General features: G+C 41.9%; 1 protein-coding gene across 1 annotated transcript in view; it reads left to right on the plus strand.

Moving 5' to 3' along the window:
• Positions 1-11,845, plus strand: part of DDX43 (DEAD-box helicase 43) — an 87,670-nt gene extending 75,825 nt beyond the window's left edge. Inside the window, exon 16 of the mRNA XM_054971349.1 lies at positions 11,659-11,845. Coding sequence (XP_054827324.1) covers positions 11,659-11,772 — 114 coding nt within the window. The 3' untranslated portion in view covers positions 11,773-11,845. The remainder of the gene's footprint in view (positions 1-11,658) is intronic.
• The last annotated feature ends 189 nt before the right edge of the window (positions 11,846-12,034 follow it).

A 12,034-nucleotide genomic window follows, 5' to 3' on the forward strand; every position in this document is an offset into this window, starting at 1 on the left:
CCCATGTGTGGTGGCACAGAAGAACGAAGATGAAAACAGGGTTAACTGTAACTTATGTTCATCGAGTTCTTCTGTGCTGACACACAACCCTCCCTCCTACCCCGCTGTGAATTCCAATGCACAAGATGTGGTGGCTGTAACTGAATCTGATGTGTTTTAAGGTGTTACGGCTAAGTGTGTTGGTCAAGCGGCGGCAAAGGAGAACTGAGGGAAGGGGCCGTTGGTCGCTGAAGGAGTACGTGACCGTTTTGGGCGGGAAGACGGTCGCTGAGGCGCGCGACAAACGGCCCCTTCGGAGCCATGGAAGCTCTAGAAAATTCTCCGGCGGCTGGCCTGCGCCTGCGCAGTCCCCATGTGTGTCAGCACAGAAGAACTCGATGAACATAAGTTACAGGTATGTTAACCCTGTTTTCCGGCATATGAACTTTACCCTAGTTTCACTTTATCATAACGTGGCCATTCCTATCCAGGAGAGATGCAGCATATTTCTTTGCTTTTTCCTGATAGGCTGGATTTGCTCAGCATACCACTCTTGATAGCATTCATGGCTTCAGAGAGTTATTAATGCCACACTGGTAGAATGTTTCCAGGAATCTTCATTGCTCAAAGCTGAACTTATAATGGGGCTATCTCAGACCTTTTCAAGCAATTCTTCAGGGTCCAGATTAACACAGTATCTACTCAATCTATTCAATTACCTTTATTGGCATACAATAAAAAGAGAGAGAAGAAAATAGGTAGATAAATAAATAAATAAATAAGTACAATAGGACAGAAAAATAAGGGATCCCCACTGGTCAGAACCCACATTAAGATCACACTAAGTAAAAATAAAAATGTACAATAAAAACTAAGTATTATGAACTCGTACTCTTAACTTACGTACATGTGCTAGGAACTCGGCAACAGATGCAGTGATTTCGGGGGACTTGTTGGATAGCAAAATTAGTTTCATTAGCTATCGTGGTCTTTGCAAAAAGCAGAAGGGGGCTGATCAGGTAGAAATGCAGAGAGTACTGGGGACAGCGAAGAAGAATCAGGTTCATTGTAGGAGCAAGTACAAACTCTTTCTTTATAGGGAATACTTTTGTATCTACCTGTTGAAACAGCCAAGGGAAAGAGGTTGAACCTGGCCAACATGAAGGCTCTGCGATGAGAGGGAATTACCAGATTGGATAGATACTGAGCCATGGAATCATGTGAAAAAGGAAGGCCAAAAGCACGTTGGGAGCATTCTCCAGAGCAGCCAGCATTGATTACTTGGGCTTCGATGTCCCAAATCCTCCTTTGGATTACCCAGAGAATGGCCATTTCTCCAGAGTTGGCCAAAGAATCCAGATCAATACCAAGGGATTTGATTTTAGACATTATGGAAAGTGACCATTTCGAGATATGGGGATCTGCAGGAAGAAGAGCAATAAGACTGTTGCGAGGGAGATCTGAAATGAAGGTGGAGCCAGTACTTAATAACAGCAATCCACGCCCGAGTTTCAATAAGATGAAGACCCAATTTAGTGCAAAGAGTATAGTATGCTATAGAATTGGGGAGGCCAAGGATCTTGCGAAGAAAGATAGCGTTAATACGCTCCACTTCATGGTTAAAGTTCAGAATCCACACAGGAATCCCGTATAGCAGGCGTGAGATGACAGTAGCCTGAAAGATCCGAAGAGCGGCCGGAATGAATTGGTTACTTCTTTGGTGGAAGAAGCGTGATATAGCTGCAATCTTATTCCTGGCCAAAGTAAGAGTGGTCCTGATGGGAGCACCAGTTTAAATTATACTGGAACAGAACACCAAGATGTCTAAATGTTTTAACCTGCTCGATTTCTCTCTATTCTCCAACAAAAGCGCTTCCAGGATTTAGAAAAGACCAATATTTTGGTCTTGTCAAAGTTGACTAGAAGAGAATTCTGTCTACAATAGGCAGTGATCTCTAGTAGGAGACGCATTAAACCTACCCTGGTATGGGAGAGGATCACAGCATTATCCTCATATAATAGGATAGGTGCCGAAAAAGAATTCAGTTTTGGAGGATGACCATAAATTTTAGATAAGCAGGCGGAGAGATTAGAAAGAAAAAAGTTGAAAAGAGAAGGGGCCAAGACACACCCCTGTTTAACACCCTTAGTGATGGGAATTTTGTGAGTGATGGACCCTCTCCCATTGAATCGAATCTGGCAGGTTTTAGAGGAATGGAATTTGCAGAGCAAAAATAGAAGGCATTGGTCAATGCCCAGTCTGTATAATTTCTCCCATAACGGGCCTGTGTCAAAGGGGCTATTGGGGATAGGGAACTCAAGAGTTAACTTCTCTAATACTCTTTATTTAAATATATTGATCATTATTAGAGTGTTAGAGGTTTGTAATGCCCAATTAACAGCCAATTATCTCTCTGTTACCTTTCCTTAGCAATCTCCAGGCCTCCTGTCAGTTACTGTCTTCCAATGGACTCTAGCTGTCACTGGCCCAGCATTCTGCCAGCACTCATTGGTTGCTTCTGACGAGAGGTAGAGTTGGAACCAGTCCTATACATTGTATAGGACTATAAAAAGAAAGTGTGTACACATTCTGGTCTGCTTGCAGAAGGACACACCGAAAAGGGCTCTTGGCTTTTGGAAAGGTTGCAAAGCTCACCTTTTATCTTGTGTAAACCGGCTGTGCTTTTATTTTCGCTACCCTCCCAAGAGGCTGTCTGCTGTGCATGAACTTGCTGTCTGTTGACATTAGGGAACGATAAGAGACTTTAAACTGCCACGCTCTGTCTCTATACCATTTAGCTCACCGTGTTTCTTTGCTTCACTACTCTGTGCTCTGCTTCCTAACGAATATTACTACAGAAATAACTCCTCCAAGAGTTTTATACAACCTTCCGATAGGATTAACTTTGGAACGAACTGCCAATTTGCCTGAGCTAAGCAGAGGAGCAGTGAAAAGAAGCTTGAAGTCAAGTGCTGGAGGGAAAGACAAACAACTTTGGAAGATGTATTGTCGAAGGCTTTCACGGCCGGAGAACAATGGTTGTTGTGGGTTTTCCGGGCTGTATTGCCGTGGTCTTGGCACTGTAGTTCCTGACGTTTCACCAGCAGCTGTGGCTGGCATCTTCAGAGGTGTAACACCAAAAAAAAGAGATCTCTCTGTGTCACACTGTCAATGCCAAGTACAGTGCCAAGACCACGGCAATACAGTGCCAAGACCACGGCAATACAGCCTGGAAAACCCACAACAACCAACTTTGGAAGAATCTCCCCCCAGCTGACCTTGAAGGAGCTGCCCAAGTCCTCCACCCTTTAACTCCCTGACTCATTAACAACGAGAGGGCTTTTCTCTACCTCTCCCACACCATGCTGACTGGCAAACATCAGAGAGATTTAGAGGAGATAGTCCCCCAGCCAGTCCCCAAACAATCTAAAATTGGTGATTTTTTTTATCCTGCCAGAGGCATTGACAGTAACTCAAGCAAGAATTGCACCCTTACTTTTTCAGTGGATACATCGAATCGCTTTTCTCTGCTTGAGCCTAGCTGTGAAGATAGGGAGGGAAATGGTCACCCTCTGTCTGAGGATTCTGTGCTGAAGGAGGGGGCGCAGCAATCTACTCCAGACCCCTCCGTTGAAACACTGTGAGCTCTTCACTAACTCTAATTGCAAGAACTGTGGGCTGCCTGTTCACTGGTACCCAGGACCTACAATCTCAAATTAAATGGCTAACATTTGTAGTCTCTAAGTTGGCTACTTGTAACCCCCAAGGCCAAACATTGTCCCAGGAGGTTGTCGAAAATGGGCAGAACAACGATGGCTCCCCCAAAGGATCGTGCCCGCACACCCCAGCCCCTGGAAAATCTCCAAGGAGAAACTCTTTTCATTTAGTCTATCAGCCAAGAAAGATATGCCTAACTGTCCATAGGAGGCATGGTCCTGCCCCAAGTTGGCAAAGTGTTCAGCATTCAAAGAGCCACCTCTCTGCTTTACTCAACATCAAATACTCGGAGGTTGATTTGATCGAGGCGGACACCCTCAACACCCAAATTCAATCCCAAAGAGTCATCCTTACCTTCTCCTCCCCCAAACTACCGTCCTTGATTCTTAAGAGAAAACTGGGCTTACTTAAGAAGGGAGTTATCCCCTCTCAGGTGTTCCATAATCTCACCGTCATACCTTTATGCCGCAAGAAACTCCGCAACCCAGCAGCGGTCCCCACTCCCAGGTGGAGACTCCTATAGGGGAAGATCCCTGTGCACCTGCAACGATTCTCCAAATCGTTTCCAAAACTCACCCTGCACTGGCCCACCCCTCGGATCGTCTTGCCTCTCCAGCCCCTAACAGCTCTATGGCCCCTGAGCCCTTGGCAAATGCTTTGGAAGATGAACTACTTAAACCCTGCAGAAGCCCTTCTGGTGAAGCCCAGCAGTCTATCAATGACGTATTAACCCTTATGAGTAATAAATTAGGTGAGTTCAAAGACCCGGAGTTTCAGCCATCCGCCACCCCTAAGAGTGGAGGTAACCCTCTCTTCACAACTGCTCTACTAGAGGCACCAAAGGACCCAAGGGTGCCTATGTCCAGCACCCAAGCCCTCCAAAGGGGGTGTGGAGAAGACACTGGCCCACAGAGTTGTGAACTGCTGCTTAGAACTTATGGCTCCCCCGATGTGACAGTATTAGAACTCTTGCCAAACATCTTGGAGGAGCCTCCAGCTCAGATGCCTCCAGAGACCTTTCTACCTCGCCCCCCACCTCAAGTAGTAACAAATGACTGCGTCTTCTCAGAACAATACTTTTCTGGATTTTATCACTGAATGCGATTGACTAACTTCAACCTGTGGGCCCTCAGGACGCTCCCAGAGACAAGCACTACAACTTATCTCCTGGAACATTGCGGGGTGGGGTAATAAAAAGGGTGACCTAGATTTTATGGAGTTCCTCAAGAATTTTGATATTATTCTCTTCCAAGAGACTTGGTCCACCAGTGACATCTCAATCAATGGTTTCACTTCCTATTCTCTACCTGCTTTGAAACCGAACCGGAAGGGACACCCTATGGCTGGCCTTTGTTGCTTGTTTAAGAATACTATTAATATTACAATTTCTTACCTGGACTCATGCCCTCCCCTTGCCCAAGCTTTTCTTCTTTCTTTTAGGGACTTCCAACTACTACTAGTTAACGCCTGTATGCCCCCTTTTTCTCATTATGATACCTTCAAATCTCACTGGAACTCTTTGAATGCATACTTGTATATGTTTTTTAATAAATTTCCTGAGGCTGTTCTTCTAGCAGTGGGGGATTTTAATGCAAGACTGGGCCCTAGCAATGTCCAGCTAAGCAGCCTTTTATACTGGGATGATGATTCCCATACTCCTTTTCCTTTTTTATTCCCCAGGCAGTCTAAAGACTCTATTGTTAATCAGGCTGGCTGTTTCCTGATGGACCTTTGCACCCATTTTAACCTGGCACTTTTAAATGGCTCCCCCCAGCATGACTCTCTCGGCAACTATACCTTTATTTACCCGCGGGGTTGCAGTGTCGTGGATTATGCAATATCATCTATGGATTTGATAGATTTCATTACTAAGTTTTCCATAGGTACCCGGACAGAAAGTGACCATTTACCTATTTTACTGTCCCTTCAGACAAACCCTACTCCATACAGACAAACTCTATCCTACCCCATGGAAGTTGAACTTCCTCAATATAAAAAGATAAGCTGCTCTTCCCCCTCTTTGTCCCAGATTGAAATTTGGATGTCTAGTAATGTAGGATTGCAATTAAATCATAACCTTCCCAATGCCCAATCTGTAGAAGAGATTCTATTTAATTCTATTACTGATAACTTTCTCCTTTTTGCAAAACCAACTGATTTTAAGATTCAGAAATACTCATCTAATGCCTGGTTTGATGCCGAGTGCTTCCTTGTTAAAAGCAAACTGCGTCAGATATTCAGTCAGCTTCAACTGGGTACCCACTCATGCTCCCCCTCTTTGTATTACAACTTAAAGAAAGATTGCCATCTGCTGCTAGCCCAAAAACAGCACGCCTTTCACATGAAGAAATGGCTCCAACTTTATAATGCTGTTAAAAGTAATGACAACAGAGCTTTTTGGTCCTTGGTCTCGGGCCTCAACTCTCCAACTGGACCCCACTCGATTTGCAATATTCCAGCGTGGAAATGGAGTGCTTATTATGCGGACCTTTTTAATGATCCATCCTCCTTTGATTTGACCAACATCACCTTAATCCCACAAGATGTGCCTAACTGGCCCCTTGTTTCCCACGATGAAGTAATTGAGCTTATTAACTCCCTTAAACCTAACAAGGCCCCATGTCCAGATGGTATCCTAGCAGAGATCTTGAAGGGTAATATCGACTGGTGGGCACCAGTGTCCCCTATAAGGTGTGCAGTGTTGTGAGCCAAAAATTGAGTTTGTGAGCTGAAACTTGCATAAAAATGTATTTTGTGAGCTGACTTGCATAAAAGTTTTGAGAGTGCCTTTTAAAAAAATGCAGACCACAAACATACAAATATACAAACAAACATTTGACTATCACATAAATCAGTTTTTAGAAGCTTATAATCACAACCTTTAAAAAACCTGAGAATTAAGGGTTAGGGTTAGCAGTGGGTCACACTGAGTCCAGGCACCCTGTCCTACCTATGTTGTCTGTATTTTATTGATATTGAGCCAAAGGAGTCTGTAGCAGAGGGGAGTCTGGGAAGAAAGCTATGCATGTGAAAAAATGAACCAAGCCAAGTAGGGCTGAGAAAGGAAGACATGTAGAGGAAGGGGGTGAAAGGGCCAACTTATAAAATACAGGACGTCTTCCCTGGCAGCAGAGTAAAGATGGGATATAGGTGAGTCAAAGAGAATAGAGATGCTGCCTCTGAATGGGATCCAAACTAGTGGAGCAAGAAGGAAGCAGGGAGGGAGCCAAGATCCATAGCAAAGGGCCCAAGGATGATGCATCTGATGGGCTTTGAAGCCCAACCATCCTTGGTCCTTTCCCTTGCTCACCTGGGATTATTCCCCCCACCCCAGCCCCCTCCCTCCACCATTGCCACCAAAGGAGAAACAAGGGAGTGTGGATCTGTTTAGAATTTCACATGCCTTCCTTCTCCCAGAATGCTCAACTTTTAGGGCAACCCTCCTCAACCCAAACTCAGGGGTGTTTGTTGGTGAGGCAGATCCTGAGATTTCATGTTGTAAAGAAGAAAGGCAAGGAGGGAGAAAGAGATGGAGAACTTGCTTTGTGCTTGTAACAAGCCACAAAAGGTGTATTTTTACTTAAGTTTAAACAGAGGTGTCAGTTTTATGCAGGTAAAAAAGAGGGGGAAAGAAATTGCTCAGAGAAATGCACACGAGCACACTCTACAGGGAACGCTAGTGGGCACACTCTCTTGCTCGCCTTTTCACATTAATGGATAGGCACGGTATTTTACCTGACTCTTGGTATCTACTCAGAAGATATTTCCTTCAGCTAAAACCCACTGATCATACTTTATAAATTTCAAAGATGAGACTAGATTTTATCTATCATAAAACTAATGAAACCATTATCAGTATGTCCCTTTGGGGATCCTGATGCCCTGCATAAGGTGATACCTACAAAAAGAAATCTGAATGTGAAAACCATTATTTCATAACAAAGTCACAAGCTATACCTGTATCTCCCCCTCAACATTAGATACTCTTTTTCCAGCTGCATCCTTATACTTTATCTGCTCAGTTGGTGGTTCCTGATAGTAATAAGGTTTGTCCTAGATTCAGAATTCTGGAGAAGGGGCTCCCTTTTAAAAAGAAAATACTCATTGTATGTATATATCTTACTTGTATGCATATGGATCTCCGCTATGGATTGATCAGGTCCATATCCATTTTTCTTAATAGTAGTGGTGCATTTGGTGTTCAAAGATAAATTTTTTAGCCCTAAAGATGCTAATTATAAAAATGGATTTTAAAAAAGATAATGGCTGCAGGGCAGCTATGCACAAAACACACATACACTTTATACCACCTGATATTTATGTTAAGTAGAGGAAGAGAAAAAAGATGTGTTGTAATCATAGATATTTAAACATTGCGGTCCTGGGTGTGAGTGAACTAATGTGGACCGACTCAGGACATTTTCAGTCAGAAAATCACACAGTGTTTTACTGCGGAAATGAACTCAAAAGAAACAGTGTTGCTCTAATAGTGAGGCGAGACATAGCACAAGCAGTCAAGAGCTACAACACAAGGTCTGACCAAGTAATATCAATCAGACTTCAGGGAAAGCCTGTTAACATAACCATCATTCAAGTTTATGCTCCAACTACGGCTGCTGAAGAGGAAGAAATAGAAAACCTTTACGCAAGTGTCCAAGAAGAAATTGACCGCACACCTAAACAAGATATGCTGATAATCATAGATGACTGGAATGCAAAAGTAGGTGATAAAGCAGAATCAAACATAGTTGGAAAATTTGTATTAGGATCACGAAATGAAGCAGGAGAGCGGCTCATAGAATTTTGTGAAGCCAACCATCTGTTCATTGCTAATACATGCTTCAGGCAACCAAAAAGACGATTGTATACGTGGAAATCACCAGGTGACCAATACAGGAACCAAATAGATTATGTAATTGGAAGCAGTAGATGTAGAAGCTCTATTCTCTCAGCTAAAACAAGACCAGGAGCTGATTGCGATACAGATCATGAGTTGTTAATATCAAAATTTAGAATAAAGCTGAAGAGAAACGCTAAAAGAATCATAGTGCCAAAATACAATCTAAATAATATTCCTGAAGAATTTAAAGACCAGGTAAGGAACAGATTTGCAATACTAAGTTTAATTGATCATGAGCCAGAAGAATTATGGGCTGAAACTAGAGATACTATCAAGGAAGAATATGCAAAGACTATCCCTGTAGCCAAAGGAAGGAGAAGCCTAAAATGGATGTCTGAGAAAACTCTTAAAATTGTTAGATAGACGAGAAGCAAAAACAAAAGGCAACAGCAATAGGGTCAAAATGCAAGCTTTTCAGCGACTTGCATGCAGAGACAAAGAAATTTATTATAATAACCAGTGCAAAGAAATAGAAGGGAACAACAAAAAAGGAAGAACAAGAGATTTGTTCCAAAAGATCCGAGAAATCAAAGGGAAATTCAAGAGATGGCTTGGGATGCTAAAAGATCATCATGGAAATGCCGTATCTGATCAGGACAAAATAAAGGAAAGATGGAAACAATACACTGAGGAACTGTACAAAAGAGATGGAAGGATGACAGATACTTTTGACGTAGCATCTTTTGATGAAGAACCAGAAATCCTAGAAAGTGAGGTAAAAGTTGCACTCAAAGCAATTGAGAGAAACAAAACACCTGGAGTAGATGGAATACCAATAGAGCTATTTCAAGCCACAGAAATGGAGGCCATCAGAATCTTAACAAGAATCTGTCAACAAATATGGAAAACAAAACAATGGCCTACCAACTGGAAACACTCAGTCTACATTCTAATCCCCAAAAAAGGGGATGCCAAGGAGTGCAGTAACTATCGGACAGTTGCGTTAATTTCCCATGCAAGCAAAGTGATGCTCAAAATTATACAGCAAAGACTCTTACCATATATGGAACAAGAAATGCCAAATGTTCAAGCTGGATTCAGAAAAGGAAGAGGCACCAGAGATCACATCGCAAATTTATGATGGCTAATGGAACATACCAGGGAATTTCAGAAGAAAATCAGCCTGTGTTTTATAGATTACAGCAAAGCTTTTGACTGTGTACATCATGAAAAGCTATGGAGAGTCTTAAAAGAAATGGGGGTGCCACAATATCTGATTGTTTTGATGCGCAACTCGTACTCTGGACAAGAGGCTACTGTCAGGACAGAATATGGGGAAATAGAATGGTTTCCAATTGGCAAGGGTGTCAGACAAGGATGCATATTATCTCCCTGTCTGTTCAACCTGTATCATAAGGAAAGCTGGATTAGATCTAGAAGAAGGTGGAGTGAAAATTGGTGGGAGGAACATTAACAATTTGAGATATGCAGATGACACCACATTACTAGCAGAAAATAGTGAAGACTTGAAACGACTACTGATGAAGGTTAAAGGGGAAAGCGCCAAATCAGGATTACAACTGAACATCAAGAAGACAAAAGTAATGACTACCGAGGAACTACACAATTTTAAAGTTGACAATGAGGAAATTGAAGTTGTTCAAGATATTCTATTCCTTGGCTCAATCATCAACCAACAGGGAGACTGCAATGAAGAAATCAGAAGAAGATCGAGACTTGGAAGAGCAGCTTTGACGGAGCTAGATAAGATCCCTAAAGATAAAAATGTCTCTCTGGGAACCAAGATCAAGATAATCAAAACTATGGTATTCCCCATTGCCATGTATGGATGTGAAAGTTGGACAATAAAGAAAGCTGACAGAAAAAAACGTGATTAGTTTGAAATGTGCTGGAGGAGAGTTTTGTAGATACCATGGACAGCCAAAAAGACAAATAAGTGGGTACTAGATCAAATCAAGCCGGAATTCTCCTTAGAAGCTAAAATGACAAGACTAAAGCTATCGTACTTTGGTCACATCATTAGAAGACAAGATTCTCTGGAAAAATCAATAATGCTAGGAAAAGTGGAAGGCAGCAGGAAAAGAGGAAGACCTAAAACAAGGTGGCTTGACTCAATAAAAGAAGCCACATCCTCCAGTTTGCAGGATCTGAGTAAGTCTGTTAGAGAGAGAACATTTTGGAGGTCTTTCATTCATAGGGTCGCTGTAGGTCGGAAACGACTTGACGGCACATAATACACACACACACACACACACACACACACAGAGATAACTGGATTTGTGATGAGCAGGAATATGATAGTGTCTTCAGGAGTGAACAAGTTTGGTACATCTCTTGCTGCCTTGCTTGTCAAGTAGTTCTCTGAACTATCCAATGTAATTGGTGGTGGAATTTCGAAGAATGTACTTTGGGATTATGGAGAAGGCTAAAGTAGCATTGGAGAAACCTAAGCCCCAGTATCTCCTATTATATATATCTCCTATTATATATTTCCTACTTTTTACCAAGCCAACAGGCAAGCAGGACTATTAGATGAACAGGCAGGGAGGGGAAGAGGGAGAGGATGTGGGGCATGAATGGGGAATGTAGGGAGGGAAAGTAGAACCTGAGCAAACCAGAGCAAAAAGGGGCTGGCACGGTGGATGAAATTTTCCCTCATGAGTCCTCTCTTGTTATTTTAAGACTGATGATACAGTAACTAGCGTAAACATACTAAACAGAAGTAGTGAAAGTGACTGTTAACTATAACATAATCCCTGCCTCAGAGTTTTATACAAAAGGTAATTTATACATTAGAAACAAAAGTTTATTGAGAAATACTAAAATGGTATGTGGAATCATACCTTACCTATTCTGCTTGAATAATACCTAGCCATCTTGGGAGAAAAAATGGGGTGTAAAACTAAATCAAACTTAGAAAATGAAACATACTGCATATATTTTTAGCAGCTAGCACAACATTTACAGGGCAGAGCCAATTTGTCCTAATACAAAACAGTTAGTTAGCAATGTACAGTATACTGTGATGAAATATTTTATGATACATGCAAAAATATTGTTTCTATTATTGAACTTTTTTACATGGTTGTCCAATTATCAGGTAATTCCTGAAGAGCTAATTTCAATGGCTCAGAGATACAAGCAATTTCAGTTGAAAAAAGAAATGGAAAAGGATTGTGGAAGGCCTCGTGGGAGATCACGGAACAATCTTTAATGTGGAGAGCTTAAACACTGTGTCTGTAGAAATGTTAGTAACATCTTGAATAAAAGGCCATATTTTTCAGTCACTATCTTGCAAACCTCATTTAGAAAAACTTGGATTTTCTCAAACTACACAATTTGCAGTAATATATATTCCCAGATTTGAGAAGAATGCATATTATATATGCACTGTAAAGTGAGTCATATCTTTTATCAAACAGATATCAAGTGTTAGTTGCAACTTCTCTGAAATTGTTTAGGAACAAGGGCCTTAA

The sequence above is a fragment of the Eublepharis macularius genome, chromosome 1, assembly GCF_028583425.1.
Source record: "Eublepharis macularius isolate TG4126 chromosome 1, MPM_Emac_v1.0, whole genome shotgun sequence".
In the NCBI taxonomy this organism is placed as follows: domain Eukaryota; kingdom Metazoa; phylum Chordata; class Lepidosauria; order Squamata; family Eublepharidae; genus Eublepharis; species Eublepharis macularius.